Genomic DNA, 22,370 nt, shown 5'->3' with positions numbered 1-22,370 from the left:
GTCACAGTAACTACGCTTCTCCAAAACTGCTCTGATGCTGCTGATGGTCGTTAATAGCCCACCAAGCTTTCTAACTGCCAGTCGCTAATGGCCAGGTATTCAACGCTCTATTGTCCATCTAATCACTATGACATCAATGTAATTGAAAATCTAATCAAACACTTCATGAGAGCCCATGAACTCATGTTGCGGCAACATTTCTATAGGCTATGCAATTGTGTAAACATAATTTTGATGGCAGCCTCTTTTAAAAAGAGGAGGTTCCCATCAGCGTTGTTTAAGCTAGGCCTACTATATTTATTTCTCAACTTTCCTAATATTAAGCACATTACTTTGCTTTACAACAGGAGTATAGCCTACCTGGCTGGCGTGAAAATGAACCGTGGGAAAAGCCTCCTCCATTCGCTATTTATGTTCCGACATATAATAATTAGTTTACACTACCGTTCAAAAGTTTGGGGTCACTTAGAAATGTCCTTGTTTTTGAAAGAAAAGCACTTTTTATTTTGTCCATTAAAATAACATGAAATTGATCAGAAATACAGTGTAGACATTGCTAATGTTGTAAATGTCTATTGTAGCTGGAAACGGCTGATTTTTTTATGGAATATCTACATAGGCGTACAGAGAACCATTATCAGCAAACATAACTCCTGTGTTCCAATGGCACGTTGTGTTAGCTAATCCAAGTGTATAATTTTAAAAGGCTAACAGCTGAAAACTGTTGTGCTGATTTAAAGAAGCAATGTTACTGGCCTTCTTTAGACTAGTTGAGTATCTGAGGCATAAGCATTTGTCGGTTAGATTACAGGCTCAAAATGGCCAGAAACAAAGAACTTTCTTCTGAAACTGTCTATTCTTGTTCTGAGAAATGAAGGCTATTCCATGCGAGAAATTGCCAAAAACCTGAAGATCTCGTACAACGCTGTGTACTACTCCCTTCACAGAACAGTGCAAACTGGCTCTAACCAGAATAGAAAGAGGAGTGGGAGACCCAGGTGCACAATTGAGCAAGAGAACAAGTACATTGGAGTGTCTGGTGCCAATAAGATAGGATATACTGTTGTTCACTAAATTAAGTTGAGGATTTTGATAACTAAAAGACATTAGTATTTTCATTTTCTTACCTTTACAGCAATAACCATTTGCTTTCCAAACTATGTTTTCCTGTGATTGTATTTTTAAATATTTCGATGTGTCTGGTTTGGCATCTACTTTTCAGACAGTCACAACTCAAAACTAATCTGCCCAAATTGTGCGCTGCCTTTCTTTCCGACTGAAGGCAATACTATTTAAAATAATCCACAACTTATTTTTTATTTTTTTAAGAAGCTAATGATCCAAATCATGGTTTAGTAGCCTATTTTCAATTATTTTATTTCTGTGTAGACAGGAGTAGGCTAATTAGGCTATATCATTTTGGCAATTTACTTCAGGAAAAGCTTCCCCTAGCCTTATGGACACGCTGCCTTGCTTGCATATTAAAACGTAACCTCCTTTCGCTATTCGAGTGCAGGCTACTGATGACGTTTTTTTTGCGCACCCCCTCTGAAATCGTTTGGAGAAAATGTCCTATTTTATTTAGCTATGTTCAATTGTATTCTTTGTAGTATAAAATAATGCCACGGAATTCTAAGCACATCTTGTCTGCTAAATGAGCTAGTGTAGCCCACAGCCATATGGCATAGCCAGATCAGGACCTAACATAAGGACAACTCAGAATATGCTATACTGTTCTTCTGAAATAGGCTACATTTTCTTCATATATTTCTTTAGACCTGTCTAAAAGAAAGAATGGATTTGTTGTGATGGTGTAGGCTATATTAGACTTTTTTAAATGTAGATGTTCCAACTGTCTGCATCAGTGGCTTGTAGGCTATGCGTGGAAACCAGGAGATGCGAAACGTGTTTATTTTAATTTAACAGTCAATGAGACCCGCAGTTGTTTGCATGACAATCATCATGACCGCCACAGCACTACACCTATCCAATCCTTTCAGATCTAGGGTTAGGGGCTGTTTCTGGACAGAGACCCTCCAAATGGCCATGTGAAATAATACTGATGTGGTTTGTGACTAACAGACAAAGGACAAGCCTCTCTTAACCTTGGAATGGACCTCAACTTGGACTGGATGACACTGGAGGACTTTCAGAAACATTTGAACGGAGAGGATGAGATTCTCTCTGCTCCACCGCTATCTCCCAGTAAGTGTCTACCATAAAATTATAATACTAGAATGGGCATAAACATTCAAATGGTGGTATAAAAGGTCAGCCATTTTAGTCAGGGAGTTGGTCAACCATGGTTTGCCAGTGCTGTGATAAAAGCTAGCTAACAGACCAGTTTTAGAGGAACGATTATATTAATTTGTCAAATTAACTGCCAATATGCCAACATTCCATTCAAACAATGCAGTCAATCCACAGCCATACGGTGACTGTAATCAGTTGATTATACGACTTAGACAAGTTATAAAAGTACTGATTATTGTATTTACATTTTTTTTATGTAACCTTCATTTAAATATGTAACCTGTAACCTTTATTTAAGTCAGTTAAGGACAAATTCTTATTAACAATGACGGCCTACACCGGCCGAACACGGACGACGCTGAGCCAATTGTGCGCCGCCCTATGGGACTCCCAATCATGGCTGTTTGTGATACAGCCTGGACTCGAACAAGGGTGTCTCTAGTGACGCCTCTAGCCCTGTTATATAATAGTACTGAGAAATGTATGGTCTGTTTACATATACTTTGGATGCTATTTATACAGAAAATGTGTATAAAACCCATATAAACTATTTATAATTATATGACAATATTTTAGGTTGACACTAATTCTATAACACAATTTCTGATATACAGTTGAAGTCGGAAGTTTACATACACTTTAGCCAAATACATTTAAACTAATTTTTTCACAATTCCTGATATTGAATCCTAGTAAAAATTCCCTGTCTTAAGTCAGTTAGGATCACCACTTTATTTTAAGAATGTGAAATGTCAGAATAATAGTAGAGAGGGATTTATTTCAGCTTTTATTTCTTTCATCACATTCCCAGTGGGTCAGAAGTTTACATACACTCAATTAGTATTTGGTAGCATTGCCTTTAAATTGTTTAACTTGGGTCAAACGTTTTGGGTAGCCTTCCACAAGCTTCCCACAATAAGTTGGGTGAATTTTAGACCATTCCTCCTGACAGAGCTGGTGTAACTGAGTCAGGTTTGTAGGCCTCCTTGCATAACGATGGCCATTATAGCCAAACAGTTCTGTGTTTGTTTCATCAGACCAGAGGACATTTCTCCAAAAAGTACGATCTTTGTCCCCATGTGCAGTTAGAAACCGTAGTCTGGCTGTTTTATGGCGATTCTGGAACAGTGGCTTCTTCCTTGCTGAGCGGCCTTTCAGGTTATGTCGATATAGGACTCGTTTTACTGTGGATATAGATACTTTTGTACCTGTTTCCTCCAGCATCTTCACAAGATCCTTTGCTGTTGTTCTGGGATTGATTTGCACTTTTCGCACCAAAGTACGTTCATCTCTAGGAGACAGAACGCGTCTCCTTCCTGAGCGGTATGACTGCTGCGTGGGCCCATGGTGTTTATACTTGCGTACTATTGTGTGTACAGATGAACGTGGTACCTTCAGCCGTTTGGAAATTGCTCCCAAGGATGAACCAGACTTGTGGAGGTCAACAATTTTTTTCCTGAGGTCTTGGCTGATTTCTTTTGATTTTCCCATGATGTCAAGCAAAGAGGCACTGAGTTTGAAGGTAGGCCTTGAAATACATCCACAGGTACACCTCCAATTGATTTAAATGATGTCAATTAGCCTATCAGAAGCTTCTTAAGCCATGACATAACTTTATGGAATTTTCCAAGTTGTTTAAAGGCACAGTCAACTTAGTGAATGTAAACTTCTGACCCACTGGAATTGTGATACAGTGAATTATAAGTGAACAAATCTGTCTGTAAATAATTGTTGGAAAAATTACTTGTCATGCACAAAGTAGATGTCCTAACTGACTTGCCAAAACTATAGTTTGTTAACAAGAAATCTGTGCAGTGGTTGAAAAACGAGTTTTAATGACTCCAACCTAAGTGTATGTAAACTTCTGACTTCCACTGTATCACATGCCTTTCTTTTATTTTCCTGCATAAGTAAAATCTGGATTATGCCTCTACTGCCATTAATTCCAATTAGACTGGTTTGAATTTGCCATTTTTACTCCATTCTGGAACTTTGAGGGTTTATGACACAACCCCTCTAGTAATTTAATAGTTTAATATGTTGCCTACCCTCTCTCTCATGTTTTCCCAGATGTCTCAACATCGGCTGTACGTGAACCGCTCGCTTCCACACACTATGTACATAGATGTAGACAACTACTGATGTGAATCTGTGTGTCCCTCAGGTGAGCTGCGGGATGCAGTGAAAAGCGGGGATTACATGTCTGTGAAACTTGCACTCAATTCCAAAGAGGATTACAATCTAGACCAGGAGGTACGTTCCGTGTTCTAAATAATATTTTTAGCCCAATCCCAGAGTACCTGTCACCGGCATTCTCCTCCCCGCTTCCCTCCTGTCTTTAGGGATCCCCAGCTGTTCCACATATTTATTCAGCACTAACTTTTCACAACTAGTCAAATAAAGATGTTTAACTTTTGTTAAAGTAGCCTATGTGTGTGGTCATACTTGTGAGTTCATTCAAATGAGGACACTCTTCTCACAAGCTTTAGCCTGGTTCTCGGGTTTTCAAACGTATACATACATTAACCAACTTTGGTGACAACAGATCCGCTTTTAAAGTGTACGTTAACTATTGGATATACACTACCTGTCAAAAGTTTTAGAACACCTACTCATTCAAGGGTTTTTATTTTATTTTTACTATTTTCTACATTGTAGAAAAATAGTTAAGACATCAAATCTATGAAATAACACATGGAATCATGTAGTAACCAAAAAAGTGTTAAACAAATCAAAATAGATCTTATATTTGAGATTCTTCAAATAGTCACCCTTTGCCTCGATGACAGCTTTGCACACTCAACCAGCTTCATGAGGTAGTCACCTGAAATGTATTTCAATTAACAGGTGTACCTTCTTAACAGTTAATTTGTGGAATTTCTTTCCTTCTTAATGCATTTGAGCCAATCAGTTGTGTTGTGACAAGGTAGGGGGGTATACAGAAGATAGCCCTATTTGGTAAAAGACCAAGTCCATATTATGGCAAGAACAGCTCAAATAAGCAAAGATAAATGACAGTTCATTACTTTAAGACATGAAGGTCAGTCAATACGGAACATTTCAAGAACTTTTAACGTTTCTTCAAGTGCAGTCGCAAAACCCATCAAGCGCTGTGATGAAACTGGCTCTCATGAGGACCGCCACAGGAATGGAAGACCAAGTTACCTCTGGTGCAGAGGATAAGTTCATTAGTTACCAGCCTCAGAAATTGCAGCCCAAATAAATGCTTCAAGTTCAAGTAACAGACACATTTCAACATCAACTGTTCAGAGGTGACTGCGTGAATCAGGCCTTCATGGTTGAATTGCTGCACAGAAACCACTACTAAAGGACACCAATAAGAAGAGACTTGCTTGGGTCAAGAAACACGGGAAATGGACATTAGACTGGTGGAAATCTGTCCTTTGGTCTGATGACTACAAATTGGAGATATTTTTTAGTTCCAACCGCCGCGTCTTTGTGAGACGTGGTGTGGGTGAACGGACAAACTCAGCATGTGTTTTTCCCACCGTAAAGCATGGAGGAGGTGTGGAGGTGCTTTGCTGTTGACACTGTCTGTGATTTATTTATAATTCAAGGCACATTTAACCAACATTCTGCAGTAATACGCCGTCCAATCTGGTTTGGCCTTAGTCCCACTATCATTTGTTTTTAAACAGGACAATGACCCAATACACCTCCAGGCTGTGTAAGGGCTATTTGACTAAGAAAGAAAGTGATGGAGTGTTGCATCAGATGACCTGGCCTCCACAATCCCCTGACCTCAACCCAATTCAGATGGTTTGGGGGTGAGTCGGACCGCAGGGTGAAGGAAAAGCAGCCAACAAGTGCTCAGCATATGTGGGAACTCCTTCAAGACTGTTGGAAAAGCATTCCAGGTGAAGCTGGTTGTGAGTGCCAAGAGTGTGCAAAGCTGTCATTAAGGCAAAGGGTGGCTATTTGAAGAATCTCAAATATAAAATATATTTTGATTTGTTTAACACTTTTTTTTTGTTGGTTACTACATGATTCCATATGTGTTATTTCATAGTTTTGATGTCGTCGCTATTATTCTATAATGTAGAAAATAGTTAAATAAAGAAAAACCCTTGAATGAGTAGGTGTTCTAAAACTTTTGACCGGTAGTGTACATCAGCACCAAGTGCCATAATGCATTTCTCAATTAAAACCACAATATGTAACTTTTATTACAGAAATGATTGGAAGGTCCGTAGGAATGACTGGAAAGGAAAGTTACAGATTGCTGCTTTTAATTACATTTGTGCATAAGTGTAGAAAAATGTTTCATTTTGCCAGTCTGGTTCAAACATACAACTTGATCAACTTATCCACTCTGATCAACTTATAATGCAGTTTAATAATTAAACATTGCATAAAACGTGAGAGCCAGTAATGGCATGCAGAGGTTGAATACCAGGACATCGATTGCGAGGAGAGAATCCGACTGCAATACCAGCTGACTGCATCCGTTGAGGACCAGTGAGCCAACAAAGGTAAGCAGATTATGCCCTTAAACTACTCAGTTATTAATTTAGCCTAATGGATCTACAGATGTTTTTGTAAAGCTGTTTGAAGCTTGAATAGGAAAATGCAGTTTTAAATTGTTTATTGCATTGGTAAAAAAAAAAAAGGCCATCATACTTCATAAATTGTTGTTCCAACTTGATGCCTGGCAATTAATAAATCCGAGCTTTACATTGATTTGAATGTTTTTTGAGTGTTTTTTGCGTTTCTAGAGTGATCTAAGGCGGTTATGATCTTCTCATTTACAGACAAAGGACATGATGAGCAAAAGGTTAGTTCACAAGAAGCTATAAAATACAACCTTTGCCTCAGGTACAGTAATGCCTTCAGAAAAGTATTCTTGTACCACCGCAGAGCATGTAAAAATGCTGCTGCGTTTCACTCATCATTATCGACAACAACGAATAACCCCAAGCTAAAAGGAAAATGGTCCATTGAGTCAATCATTATAATACTGGTAACACATTTCAGCTTTTGCCATACCGTTGTCTTTGTGTACAATATACATAATATTAATAGATCAAAGCCTTTTCACCATTTTAACAAACTACTGCCATAAGCATGTATTCCGTGGAAAAGCCTTTCTTTACCGTTCAAAATGTACCACTAACATCTACCATTTTAACAAAACATTTATTTACAAATGACAGGTTACTAATACTTGCCCAGTTACAGTATGCTTTTGTTTGGGTTGTTAAATATAGTCTTCTTTACTTGATGTGCAATTATAAGGACACAATAGTATTATTACGGTCCAATCAGTGTTTTTAAGGACACTTTCATATAAATGTAGTACACTACTGCTTTTAAGAGAATGGAAAGAATTATATTTCTCAAACTTACTGCTGCAACTGGTACCTGTTGGGCAAGTACCAGAATTAAGTTGAAGCTGGGTTTGTTTTTCATCTTCATAGGCTTCCAAACGCTTTAGGATCTTATTCCGGTCTTATTTGTGAAAACACACATAAATCACCCACCATTTGCATGCACGTAACAAAATACAGAATATATGGAGGATTAGAAACAAAGTCACTGGCCAAATGTAGGCCTAGTTGCATGGCATTTTTCTTTTCTGTGCCTTCCTGGTCTCCATGCAGCATCTCATCCAACATCACAATATGAATTCCTCGTCAGACATATTTACAATGTGAAAACGGTGTAGTTCGCTGCTTAATACAATAAAGCCATGAACTGTTCCTTGAATGAGTCACATGTGGTTTTTATTATGGAAGAATTCAAAGTCTACACGGTTTGGTGCTGTGTAACCATTGCATTGATTCTCGCTTGACTGTGATTGAAGTTTGAGAGCGTTGTTGAGGTGCTCCTAGGCAATCATTTGAATGACTCACAATGTGTACCGCACGTGTGTTTTCAATGAGCAATACTATGGGGTTTTCACTATTTAGATTTATCTGCGTATGAAACGGGTCAGAGGACCCCAGATGTCTAGTATGATAGTATAGTTAACCAAATTTCTCTTTGCCACAAGTTAAATACTAACTTGCAACAGCTTTGAAGCTACTTGTGCTTTTTCCCCCCAGGTTTTACGTCCCACTTTTCATACATTTTAAACAAAATGCATCATAAGGTCTTATGAATCTTACGTTTACTTGTTCTTTTACAGGCATGCACTGTTGAACAGAAGAGTTTAAGTGGCAAAGAGAAGCATTTAAATGAGGAAAAGAAGAGTTTAAGTGATAATGAAGAGATGCCTTTATGTGCAGCAGATAATCCTCACCGCAGAGGAAATCCTCACCGTGAGAGTACTCTATACAAAGGGAATCATTTACACAAGCAAGAGAATCCTTCAGAAAATGAAGAGAATCCTTCAGAAAATCAAGAGAATCCTTCATGTGATGTGGTGAAGACTTTATGTGACATGGAGAGAGCTTTATGTGACATAAAGAATTGTGCTGAAGAGATCAGTTCAAGTGACAACGAGAACAGTTCAGGTGATGATGTAGAAGGACAAAGACTGGATTCAAACGTCCCAAGTGGGTCAGATCCTCTTCCATCTAAAGCAGAACGCTCCTGCGATAATAATGTATCTGAGCAGTCCCTTCAAAAAACCTCACAAGCTAAAAAACCTTGCCGCAAAAAATGTGTGCCACGGAAAGGTACACGGTCAAACTTACGTTCTAGCACAAAAATGACAGTCAGCACATGTAGTACAACAAATGACGGTAAAAGAAAATGGGACAAAAAGTACTTCTGCCTGTATTGCAATGAACCACACCACAAAATTGCAAGACATTTAGAAAGGATGCACGCAGAAGAAGCAGCTGTCGCTCATGCTATCAGCTTCCCCAAACTCTCCAAAATCAGGTCTCTCTTGCTTGACCAACTCCGTAACAAAGGCAACTATCTACACAACTTGGAAGTTCTTCAAAGTGGAGATGGAGAAATTGTCACAAAGAAAAGACCCTCTTACAATGGTGTTTCTGTGCGTGACTACCTGCCCTGCCAACACTGCTTAGCTTTTTTCAACAAAATAGATTTATGGAAGCATGAGGGCTCATGTAAAGCCAGAAAAGGACAAGATGAAAAGAGGGGAGGAAAAAGAGTGCGGGTCCAGGCTGCGTCCTCTCGACTTCTTCCATTGCCTGTCTATTCTACTGGAGGATGTGAAGAAATAATACACAATATGAATCAAGATGACATTCAATGCCACATCAAAAATGATCCCCTGATATGTAAATATGGCAATGCACTATCTGCAAAGCATGGCCATGCCAAGTCACAGTTTACTTACATTAGTTCAAAAATGAGGGAATTGGCTAGATTTGTACTTACTGTAAATGAGATGGACTGTGGTGTCCAATATCTGCATGAAGTATGTGTACCATCCAAATTCAAATTGGCCGTTCATGCTGCCAGGAAAATGAGTGGTCATGACCCTACCTCTGACAGGTACAAGACCCCATCTCTTGCTTTAAAGATTGGCTATTCCTTGAAAAGAGCTACTGAAATAGCTTTTGGGGAGAGTCGTATGACAGAGGACCGTGAGGCAGAGGAACAAGCCAAAAGGTTCATTGAGCTGCTTGAAAACAATTGGAATAACTGTTTTTCCGGTCTGTCCCTGAGTGATGTCCCTCAGTGTGATGAAGTTGATGTGTCTTCACTTACTGAGGATTTGATTAAACTTCAGAAGTTTCTCAAGGTTGCAGAGGACACAGCAAAGAGAGAATTGCTCGAGAGCCCCACCAACGCTGTCTGGAAAAAGCTCAATGAAACTCTTCTTGCCGAAATAGCTCTCTTCAACAGAAAAAGGACAGGAGAGGTTGCGAAAATGCTGTTGGAAACATATACAAACAGAAAGAAATCTCCAGCTAGTGCAGACATTTTCAATAGCCTCTCAAGGCTGGAGCAGGAGCTTGGTGACGACAAACTAACCAGGGTGGAAATTGAAGGCAAAAATGGTAGAACAATGCCGGTCCTACTAACGGCGAGGATGATCTCATCTCTTGAGATCCTAATTGCAAACAGAGACAAAGTTGGTGTGTCAAAGGACAACCCTTATGTCTTCGCACGGAGCCCAGATGCAGCAAGCTACGTCAGAGGGTCTGACTGTCTGAGGAAATTTGCACGTGCGTGTAATGCAAAGAATCCTGAAAGTCTGATCCATGCGACAGTGAGGAAAGAGGTTGCTATCCATTGCCAAATACTAAACTTGAATGAAAGTGAATTGGATCAGGTGGCAAAGTTATTGGGACATGACACCCAGGTCCACAAAGAGTACTACAGACTCTCTGAAAACGCAGGACATCTAGCAGAAATCAGCAAATTGCTGCTTGCAATGGATCAGGTTCCAGTGGTAATTCCAGGGCCATCTGAGGAAAGGATTGTTTCACCTACATATGGTGAGTATCAGTTGCTTTGGAGAGTATTTGGACAACATGTTCATTTTTTTTTTTCAAGGGTTAAATGTTCAGTCAAAAAATCCCAATTAAAGTTGTTTTGTGCCATTTTCCATTTTTGCTAGATCTACATTTTTGAGAAGCTTGCAACTTATTACCCTAAAGTATTTGCTCTGTTCCTCTAAACAATATATAATAATGGCACATTCATGAATCCTTTTCTTCTGTATGTATTCATTTCATAGGGACATATCCAACAGGGACAGATTCTGCAAGGACATGTCCTTCTGGCACATATCCCACTGGGTCATCATATCCTACAGGGACATATTCAGCGAAGTCATATACTGTAGGGTCACAGCCTTTAAGGTCATATCATGCTGGGACATATCCTTCGAAGTCATATCCTTCAGGATCACATTCTCCGAGGTCATATTCTGCGGGGACAGATTCTGCGAGGGCATATCCTGCCGGGATAAATCCCGCTAGTTCATATCCTACTGTGACACATCCTGCAGAGACCTATCGAGTAGGTTCATATGCTTCAGGGACATACCTAGCAGAGACGCATGATGCAAGGTCATGTACTGAAAAAACACAACTTGCAAATGCATGTCCTGCAAGTCCTTATGACCTCTCATCTCCTACTAGATCATTTTCTTCAGGGATGAATCCTGTGAGGACATATCCTGCGGTGACACAACTTTCGACGTCATATCCTGCTGGAACATATGCTGCGCAGACACTTCCAGCACGTACAGTTATTACACCAACACTTCATGCGCAGACACTTCCAACACAGACACTTCCTGCCCAGACTCTTCCTGTCGGGGCAGTGCCTGCGGGTGCAGTTCTTTTGGGGACAGGTTCTGTGGGGACGGGTAAGTTGGGCACAGTGTGGAAACAGAGGCCGTGGAGTGGTGCGGCTAAGGTTGCGGTGAACCGTCAGATGGGACACTTTATCTCAATGATGGAGGTTCCAGGTAAACGGGACTGTGAAGTTTGCCTGCACAATGAACCAGCTCTAAGAGACAGGACATGGAGGGACATCAAAAACTATGTGCACAACACAGTAAAATCTATAAAACGGAAGAATGGCCTTACAAGATTGGACCCCACAAAACAGACAAAGAAAGGATTGGCAAAGAAAGAAAAAGAAACAATAGAGGCTTTGAGTGCTAAGGACTGGGTTGGTGGAACAATGACAGTACCTGAACACTGTCAAGAGGAGGGTCTAGAGGCAGGTCCTGTGGCAACACCAAGGAAACCAAAGATATGGAGTAATGAGGCTCAGGCTGCGGTCAGGCGGCAGCTAGGAGACTTCACTAAACTGATGAAGATTCCAGGTAAAAAGGAATGTGACGCATGTATTGCAGCTGAACCAGCTCTACAAGGCAGGACATGGAAAGATGTGAAAAACTATGTGCATAACACATTAAAGACTATGTGCAGGAGGCATAGTTCAGGCAAACAAAACATGGACCATGAAAAACCAAGTCCATATACTCAGAATCCAGGGGTGCAACAGAATCCAGGGGTGCATCAGAAATCAGGGGTGCCGTTGGGACTTCCAGAAGAGCCTCCTGTTTATCTGTCCTTGTGATTACCTTGAACTAGAACCTCCCCAGGGTTCAAGGTAAGCAAGGATGGAGAAAGGAGAAAAGGATTGCTTTTGATTTAATCTGACCATCCTGGCTCACTCTGATCTCACTTTATGACATAAAGCAAGAATTAAGTAGAATTTTAACCATACCACTACCTACTTTATTCATTGAAGTATCTGTAGCAACTACATAGTAACATTATGCATGAAAACTTGTTTAGTCGATAAGGGAATTTTCAGAACTTCTTTTGAATTGTAAAATGTCCTTGGCACAGTGTATTATGTGGCGCCAAAACTCAAAGTCCTTTGGTAAAGGTCACACATTTGCAACCATGGCGAGAGGAGGCAAGTAAAGATGGACTCATACCTTTTTAGTTTATTTAACAATTCCAATGGTCCTTTATATAAAGCCTGTCAAACTGAATCTTCTGGGTCAGCAACAGCAACAAGGCTCATGGGCGCACATTTGGAATCGAAACACACCCCATGTTTCCGTAAGACCCATGTTGCATAAAAATACCCAAGATAACTGACTGAAATATATGCTCCACATGCATAGATAACATGTACCAAGTACAGTGAATGTTTTGTTTTCTTCATAGAGGGAAAAAGTAGTGCAAACCTAGACAGTTAAACTGATGACCATACTTTTTTGATCACATTACTGTTATCCGTTACTTTCACCAAATGGATCTGGATCCAGATGTATAAAATATTGTGTATTCTTGCCTGTACCGTTGTATGTGTAGCTAATGTATATGTGTAGGTTAGGTTTTGAGTTAAAGCAACTGACCAGCATACCTGGGAACTTAGCAGGTTATTTTTAGTAGATGTGCGGTATGAATGGGTTTCATGGCTCCAGACTGACCATTTAGTTGCATTTTGCAACCATTTGACATGGCTGTGCAAGAAAAAGAAAAATCGCATCAGTGCGAGCTGCACATTCTACATTGTCACCTCACTCAAACCTTCCTATTTTTTGGGGCAGCTAAAACCATGATTTGGTCAAACCGTAAAGAGCAATATCCTCATGATTCCTGTAACGTAAACGTCTGTCCCTCTGCCTATTTCGCTGGGGACTGCTGATGTGATGAGCAAACGGCTCTCCTCTGGGAGAAAAAGATTGTTTCTCATTTTATAACATTTCAAAATGCAATTGCGATTAAAAACACAGCATTGGAAGCAACTACCGTAGTCCCTGTCTGTAGGTATCATTTTTATTTCTCAGTATTGAGCTCTGGAACAACTATTTTACAAACAAGCGATTTGATATGGCTTTGCGATACAGAGCGGTGCACAAACTGAACATCGGTTATTGCGCTTTTCTATTTTATTTAACTAGGCAAAAGTCAGTTAAGAACAAATTCTTATTTACAATGACGGCCTACGCTCTCGCACACGACGCCATACACGTGGTTTGCGGTTGTGAGCCCGGTTTGATGTACTGTCAAATTCTCTAAAATGACAATGGATTTGGCCTATGGTAGAGAAATATTTTTTTTATCTGTCTACAGCTCTGGTGGACATTCCTGCAGTCAACATACCAATTGCACGCTCCCTCAACTTAATCTGTCACATTGTGTTGTGAAACAAAACTCTACATTTTAGTGGCCTTTTATTGTCCCCAGCACAAGGTGCACCTGTGTAATGATCATGCTATTTAATCAGATTCTTGATGTGCCACACCTGTCAGCTGCATGGATTATCTTGGCAAAGGAGAAATGCTCACTAACAGGGATTTAAACACATTTCTGCACAATATTGGAGAGAAATAAGCTTTTTGTGCGTATTGAAAATTTCAGGGTTCTTTTATTTCAACTCATGAAACATGGGACCAACAACTTCATGTTTATATTTTTGTTAGTTTATATTTTTTCCAACGATTTGAGTTTTATCAGTAATTACAATCTACCTTGTTTTTGTGTATATTTGCATCTAGATGTCATTTATTTTCTTTACTAAGCCAGATTCCCCCAGTTGCATGACCCAGTGAGCCATCTCAGTCCTGGCAAGTTGCTTTGGTCAAAGGGCACTGTTGATGAGGCTTGCCAGATGGTCAGAGTTTGCGCTTGAGGACCATTTGAAAGGTTCTGAAAGGGAAAAATCTGTGCACCAGGCAAGGTCAGTGACAGATCCTAGCAAAGGGCCCAGTTATGACTGCATTCAGATTGTCCACCCTTCTCCCAAAGTGACTGGAAGTGTGCAAATAAAGTCTTTGAAAGAAGTGTGGAGAATCCGGATGCAGCGTGAGTGATGGCTAATTGGTTTGGCAAGGACGGGTAGACTTTTCAATGGCCATCCCTTTATGTGTGGAGACTCTAACATGGTTCCTAAACCGAAGCCTTGTTTACAGTCACTAGTAACTTTACTGTAATGTTCACTAAAGTTAGTTGACTTTTCATCCAATTTGAGGCAGTTTTCGGTTCTCCAATCCACTCAGTTACAATTGATAGGTAACTGAAATGTACTTTGTGGATTGGAAACGGTTCATTCGTTCTGCATGTGGAATTGGTTTCAGAGAATCACACAACCTATTCCTCTTGTACTAAATTTGATGTGGTTTATTAGGCTTTAGCTGTCCATCTACTTGTTTTATTACTTCTTGTCAAACGATAAACCTTTCAACGTTTTATATTAATGTTGCTATTACTCACTACTGTCTTAACCATATTGATTTCACAGCAGTTTTAAGTTCCTCAACACTAATTTAAACAGACTAAGTTGTATAGGGTTTGATAGCTGTTGCTTCTCTTATTTAATCCACTTGACTACTAATATTATTATATTTCATTACTATTGAAAGTACTTCTAATTGGACCAAGGTTCATGGAAGAATCATGTAAATAAATTGCTTAGTTTAGTTATCAGTTCATGTTATAACTGTAACAGCTCTGTTAGGTGTTAACTGAGAAAAATTATCAGGTGTTTCAACCACACCCCACTATTTACTGTTTAAATTGTTTTTTTTCAGCAACATGTATTTGTTATCAAGCTGCCTTTCGTTACCCCCTGGTGCTCATTGTGTGTACTCTAAGATACTATATTTGCTTGGTTAATAAATTGTTACTTGACGTAAACTTATTAAGCTGCAAGACATGTTCTTTTGGTTCTCAGAATATTCGTAGAGCCTACTTGTCCATTAGTCTTCCAAAAGGGATTTAGAACTTTACCATTAACAATTATGGAAAACTGCTTTATGATTTGATGATGTTTTTATGAACTTAAAACCCTTTTGGATGAAAAGACAACACCCTAGGTAAGTTGATATGCTTAAAGTAGAAGTTAGCTTTTTTTTTATTACCAAATCTCATGTTTTTGTTATGTAAATGGGATGTTAAATGGAAATTGACACTTTTGCAATTTTTTCATTTTATTTATTTTTTACTTGTTTTCGAGAGACCTACTCCAACCAACAATTCACTTCCTCATCCTCGTAAAAAATAATACTTTTAAAGTCTGGACCCTTCTATAACGTGCCATTTACGTCAAAGATTGAGATTTGGTTGTAAAAAATAAATAAATAAGCTAAATTCTCTTTTAACTTTCAATAAAGTGAACTCCCTTAATTCTTTAAACAATTACACAGATACTTTTGGATTGCTGCCCCCCTCCCCATAGTATTTGCTACCAGAGGCTTTGGAAAGCTTTGGTCCTCAGTAATGAAGGAGTCGGTGTGTGTTTGTGTGTCTGTTGCCTCCCACAGGACTCCAGCGGTATGTCCCTGAGTATGTTGGCAGCAGCAGGGGGACATGATGACATCCTGAGGCTGCTGATAAAGAAGGGGGTGAAGGGGAACGGACGGCAGAAAAATGGCACCACTGCCCTAATGCACGCTGCAGAGAAGGTAACACAGGACAGACTGGTTTAAACCACCTTATTACAAGTACACATGTATACATTCCCCTTGTTTGTATGTTAAATGTCTGTTCTGCAATGTTTACTTACTAACTTAACCCTCTATCCTTTCATTTATCATTTCAGAACTTCCTGACCACAGTTGCTATCCTCCTGGAGGCAGGGTCCTACGTCAACGCTCAGACACTGGGAGGAGAGACGGCCCTGATGAAGGTACGGGGGAGGAGAAAAAATAAGGGGAAAATGGGGGAGGTGAAGATAAATGCTGTGTTTAATTAGAACGCAACATCACCCCTAAAGCACAGAGATGAACCTTGTCAATGACCCCTTTTTGTGAATAGCCTCATCTCTGCTAAAGTCGTATGTGTTAGACTTATCGCTATAGTTCATTACCAGTAGCCTTTGTTCTGTAGGCATGCAAGAGGGGTAATGCTGATGTGGTGCGCCTCCTACTGGAGTACGGAGCCGACTGCAACATCCTGTCCAAACACAAGAATACGGCCATGCACTTCGCCAAGGTCAGCAACAACCTGCTGGTGTATGAGCTCATCGAGGACCACATCAACATGTGAGTGTTGCTGCCATGTCACACACACTCTCACTCGCTCTTTGTAAACATATATGAATTGGTTTGTATAAGTAAAGGTATGTACAGCTAACTGACAAAATGAAGGAAAGGCCAACATTGTGCCTTAATAGGGCTTTGGTCCACCACAAGCTAGAACAGCTTCAATGCACCTTTGCATAGATTCTACAACTGTCTAAAGCGGGGTTAGCCGGCAATTGATGGCTTTTGCCACCCCCCAATAAAAAACGAAAAGCCAATAAATAAAACTGTTGCTGGCCAAAATGACAGTGAGAAGAAAAATCCCATTGCAAAATAATGCTTTTTATTTATTGATAGAAATACCAGTTGATGTAAGTATATTTAACCATCATGCTTATTGGTCTATAGGTTAGTTTGCATAATTTAGTGGAATTAAATTGGCCTGTGTATTTTCATTAGTCGTCAAGTACCTTAGTTGTATTGAATAAATATCACAGGCACACAGCATACAGAACCTTTTTTTTTACTGGGATTTCTCCTGCAGCTCCTCAGCTGGTTGCTGCTGGAGTAAAACGTGCTTTTATAGGCCCATTCATAGCGCAACAATTGTAAATGCAATTGCGTGTTAAAAACAGTTTTGTTGCACGATTAAAAGGAGCTACTATTTTTAGTTCTCAACTGGTTTTTGATCACGTCCTTCCCATTCACAATTCAAGTACAGGCAACAGGCTTGTCACCCACCACTTTACCATGTGAGCTGGAGGCTGAATGCATTTTGAAAAACATTTTCCATTGTTTGAAACCTGAATGTTTTATTTCATATTATGAGGCATGTCTTACCTTGCTTCAGTCAGTAGCCTATAGGCAAAATCCGACCATGGAAATGTGGAGGCAATTATTTTATAAAGACTTCATAGGCAGCACGCGAGTTTCAAGTTTCGGGAAGGTTACAATTTATCCTACCATTTATACCGTTCTGCGTGTCAGTTGTGATTTTCGTGAAACAGTTTAATTTCAATAATAACATTTTTGTTTCTCAAAATCATTGTCACATGGTTAATCATAACAATCTGAATTCATATAATAAAAATCTTAAATTTAAAAGTAAAATAATGTGAGATCACCAGCCTCTGCCATATGGATACATTGATACACCGTGATCCATTGGCGGCTAAAGAAATTAGCGCATGGAACTCATAGCCTATAGGCAAATGCAGCAGTAGGACTATAACTTCCATTGCTCTTGCACACTGAGGAATAGTGATTATCGAGGGGAAGATTGTTGTAAAGATTTTTCAAGTAGCTTGCTGTGAGGTACTATAGTTTTAAAATGTCATTCACAATGATGTTAAACACTTTCCTACATTTCAGCGCAGCAGGCCAAGTACTTCTAAGCGTGCTCAGGCGCACGCGCTCCCTCAACATTATCAGGACAGAGCAACCAGACACATGCTCAATGCTCACATGAAGTGCTCATTGCTCACATGAAGTACTCGAAACAAAAGACAATGAAAACATTAACAAATCTCGTAAATAATGGTTATGAAATGAACCAAAACTTGTCCCACAAGTGTAGCAGGTTTTGAACTCTGCAAACAACGTTTCCACTCTGAGAATGAGAATGATAAATTAATGTAACCAAATGACGGTACATTTACTACTGGTGACATATGTAATGGGGAATTTATTTTACATTTTAATTAAAGGGCAAACAATTCACAAAATTAAACCAGTGAATGCGCAAGAATTGGCAGGAGACAGTTGAGCCATTCTGGAGAGAGACTCACCCATGTCTTCACCACACACCCCTTCCTCTCAAAATGTTTAATTATATTCAAGACGCATTATCTTCAAACATATTTGTTCAATGACAGCCGAAACTCAATCAGCTAATCCTATTGCCACGCGCGCTGCCCAAATTGCGGGCTTCCCTATGAGCTTGTGATTTGAAACAATCCAAAGCTAATGATCCTCCATTGTTCTGTGGCTAAGTCATGCATTCTGGTGAAGTATTTTCAATGATTTGTATTGACAAATGTATTTCCATTTTCTTCCCTATTGGACCTGCCGCTATGCCATTTCTCTCCTTTTATTTATTTGACCTTTTATTTAACTAGGCAAGTCGGTTAAGAACAAATTCTTACTTTCAATGACGGCCTAGGAGCGGCCTTGTTCAGGGGCAGAAACAACTTCTTTTTTTTCTTTACCTTGTCGGCTTGGGGATTCGATCTTGCAAACTTTCGGTTACTAGTCCAACGCTCTAACCACTAGGCTACCTGCCGCCCTCCTGTTCTATTGGTTTTCATATCAACTGTCTTTCGTTGTCCAGAAGCTAAAGGCATAATCCTAGTCATTAATGGTGGAAAACGCTGTCTCAGTTGCCGCTCCAGAATCTCCTATAAGTGTTCAATTGGGTTGAGATGTGGTGACTGAGATGGCCATGGCATATGGTTTACATCATTTACATTGTTTCCACTCAAACCTTGTGGATGGAGGCATTGCTATCCTATGGGGGCATCGCCATGGTAGCCAAAATAATGACCTGCACAGCATTTTTACACATGACCCTAAGCATTATGGGATGTTAATTGCTTAATTAACTCAGGAACCACACACACACGTGTGTGTGTGTGTGTGTGTGTGTGTGTGTGTGTGTGTGTGTGTGGAAGCACCTGCTTTCAATATACTTTGTGTCCCTCATTTACTCAAGTGTTTCTATAATTTTGTCAGTTACCTGTATGTAACGGAGTTAAGATCCTATACTGTATCCTCACATACTATTAGCAGCACAGTGACGCCGGTTACAAACAAAATAAAAAAAATTTTTCTTTCTCTCACACATTCTCTCCCTCAAACACACACACACTCAGGTTGTCAAATGTGGCAGAGGACACTATCCGGGCGTACTTTGAGACTCGGCTGGCCCTGCTGGAGCCAGTGTTCCCTTTGGCGTGTCACAGACTGTGTGAGGGACCAGACTTCTCCCTGGAGTTTGCCTACAAACTATCGCCGCACACACCTGGAGAGGGTAGGATACACGCACAAACAGTGCAAATCCCCTCCACACACTCTGTCTGGGTAGTGTTTAGGGAAAGCATTTCATCCCAACTAAATCTGTCTCTCCTCCCTCTCTTTCTCCATCCAGGCTCAGGCATCCTGCTCTTCATCTTCCATGCTAACTTCCTAGGTGAGATCACAGCCAGGCTGTGTGGGCCCTGCAGCGTCCACGCAGTGGTACTCAACGACAAGTTCCAGCTGCCTATTTTCCTGGTGAGTGTCACTCTAGATCAGGAATACTCCAGGTCTAGAGATTTGGAGTAAAGGGCTGGTGTTCTGTTCTACCTGGAAGGTGACTGAGTCAGGTCACTCATCTTTTCCTCTTTCAATTACACCCCACAGGATAGTCACTTCATCTACTCATTCAGCCCAGTGCCAGGCATCAACAAACTCTTCATTCGCCTGGCAGAGTCACCTACAGCCAAGGTACACACACACACCCACCCACCAGCAGAGTAACCTATGGCCATGGTGAGAGGGGCTCTAGGCCTAGTTACTGTAAAATACTTTGACAAGTTGTTGATCAATTACATTTGATTGATTGGACTCTTTCTCTCCCCAGGTGAAGCTTCTCATCTGTGCATTCCGTGTTCAGCTACAGTGATACGTAGCACCGGCCCAGTTTCAGAGTTCGCAAGCTGTCTGGACCCAAAGCACAGCATGGAAGATTGCGCATGAATCTTGTGTGTGTGTGTATGTATGCAATCTCACAACATGGAGAACAGTTTGAGCTACTCCAGGCTACCTTCAGATAAAGTTGTTGGACATTCAGCATCCACCCAGAGTTTGAGAGACTGTCTCTCTGGCATAGGATTAAAGGACAAGAACAGCATCTCAACCCTGTTCAATCATGTCTATTTATGTGTGTGCAATTAATAGTCTAACAAAAGTGTGTGTGTGTGTGTGTTTAGGGGGACAATATCCTGATGTTTTGTTTGGGACCTGGGCGCTCTTGATGGCATCGCAGGCAAGGAGTGAATGAAGATACTTTGGACCAAGTTAATGCTTTGCTCAATTATACAATTTTAGACCTTTTTATATTTTTGAATTTAATAATTTTTAATTTTGCCTTTCTGGAGTTGTCTATATTTTATGGTCTGTACATACACGTGTGGGGTGTCATAAATTTGAATGATTATTGTTGATTTAGGCACCTTTACCACTGTTGGAGTGGGTTAAATTCTAGCATGTACAGTGCAAGACGCTTCAGATGTTAATTTACTAATGGTCTAACATGACTCCTTAAGTGTTGAATCCTGTTTCCTGGGATTAGAGGAAACACATTCTGATGAATTCTTTAGTCTAGAACTACATGAGAGCTTTCTAGAATGCATGATTTTAACTACTTGAACAAAATAGACATCCAGATCACTTGTAGTTGAAGTTGTTGCAATGACGATAATGCAGAGCACATCCTGGCTATGCCATGCCATTGTAGACGTATGATAAATATAGGATAAACATCTACTGTAATATGAATAGGAATTGCCGTCCTTGTTTTTATAAGATGTTGGAATTCATTTGAGGATTCCTTCTGCCTTAATAGCCACATCATTGAAATAATTTCCCCTTTTTTGTCAACTGCTGTGCAAACTGTGGCAACAAAGTAAAATGGGGTATAATTCACAAAAGGATAAACATGTCTGTAGTTTCTTCTGAAGATTTGTCAATATTCTTTATGTAATTTAATTACATTACTGGTCTGTCAATATTTTTCTGACATTGTCTTTGTTTGTCTAATGTTGATACATTCAGTTTTACTTCAAACACTGCCATTTTACAAGAATCTCCATATTAACTCTATAACCCATCCTGGTAACAAGTACCCAAGAACCCTGGCTAACACACACATCTGCTAGTTGGTGTAGTGGCAGTGAGTAGATCAGGAACAGGTTCCAACATTTAATTATGCTGAAGACTAGGCTTAGTTCAAGAAAATTGTGAGATTTTATTTCTGTCTATGGTGTCTACCGGCATGATGTTTTCGCTGACATCTCTGACACCACGAGTCTGTCTCTATGATAAATGAAGTGTACACATGTTTTCATATTCATAAATGACTGTAAACAGAATGGGAATATAAAGTATTTTGTTGAAGATGTTGCGAAGTCAGCCAACTACCAACTACAAGCTGTCAGACAAACGGAACAAGAATGTTCTTTATTTCCTGAATGTCAAGTCACCAATGGAAAGTCCCTAACATGAGAACAATAGTTTCTGTTTAACCCAGGCCTATGAAATCTCTTCAAGGCCATAATGTATGGTACTGTAGACATGGAAACAGAAAAGAGTAGTGCCTTAGTAGGGGACATGCTTTTTAGGCACTTTGCTTTTACCAGTATTTCTAGCATTATCCACTAGTGTTGCTGCAGGTAGAAAATCCTATGTTCTTTAATTGACACAAGCTGTCTTCAATAAATGAATTGTGTGTTTGGTGGGGGGATGGCTAAGATGGTAAGTGCTATAGGGAATAGTTGGGACGTCCCTAACCTTTACCCCCTACCCATTTTACAGTTAAACTTCAATGGGGTGGGGATGTCCAAAGGATCCCGGATAGCAAGGTTCATGGCCTGAGGCAGTGGAGTCATAGCTCTGCGAATCTTAAAGAGCAACTTACCATAAAAAATGACTTTTCATTTAGAAAACCACCTATGTGGCATCGATATGAGTCCTA

At 40.0% G+C, this 22,370-nt stretch overlaps 1 protein-coding gene across 5 annotated transcripts in view; it reads left to right on the top strand.

Annotated features, from left to right (window-relative positions):
• Nucleotides 1-21,768, top strand: part of LOC139538795 (M-phase phosphoprotein 8-like) — a 36,767-nt gene extending 14,999 nt beyond the window's left edge. For 2 of the 5 annotated variants that reach the window (XM_071341229.1, XM_071341230.1), the window contains exons 6-9: nucleotides 2,083-2,205; nucleotides 4,418-4,506; nucleotides 8,402-10,637; nucleotides 10,880-15,318. In XM_071341229.1, the coding sequence (XP_071197330.1) occupies nucleotides 2,083-2,205; nucleotides 4,418-4,506; nucleotides 8,402-10,637; nucleotides 10,880-12,237 (3,806 nt within the window). In that variant the 3' untranslated portion in view covers nucleotides 12,238-15,318. Of the gene's footprint in view, nucleotides 1-2,082; nucleotides 2,206-4,417; nucleotides 4,507-8,401; nucleotides 10,638-10,879; nucleotides 15,319-15,940; nucleotides 16,082-16,218; nucleotides 16,306-16,505; nucleotides 16,661-19,509; nucleotides 19,668-19,784; nucleotides 19,910-20,038; nucleotides 20,123-20,258 lie in introns of those variants that run through there. The other 3 variants (XR_011667811.1, XR_011667810.1, XM_071341231.1) reach the window with 3 other exon arrangements.
• The last annotated feature ends 602 nt before the right edge of the window (nucleotides 21,769-22,370 follow it).

The sequence above is a fragment of the Salvelinus alpinus genome, chromosome 14 (genome assembly GCF_045679555.1).
Source record: "Salvelinus alpinus chromosome 14, SLU_Salpinus.1, whole genome shotgun sequence".
NCBI lineage: Eukaryota > Metazoa > Chordata > Actinopteri > Salmoniformes > Salmonidae > Salvelinus > Salvelinus alpinus.
This window is presented reverse-complemented; position numbering and strand designations above follow the sequence as displayed.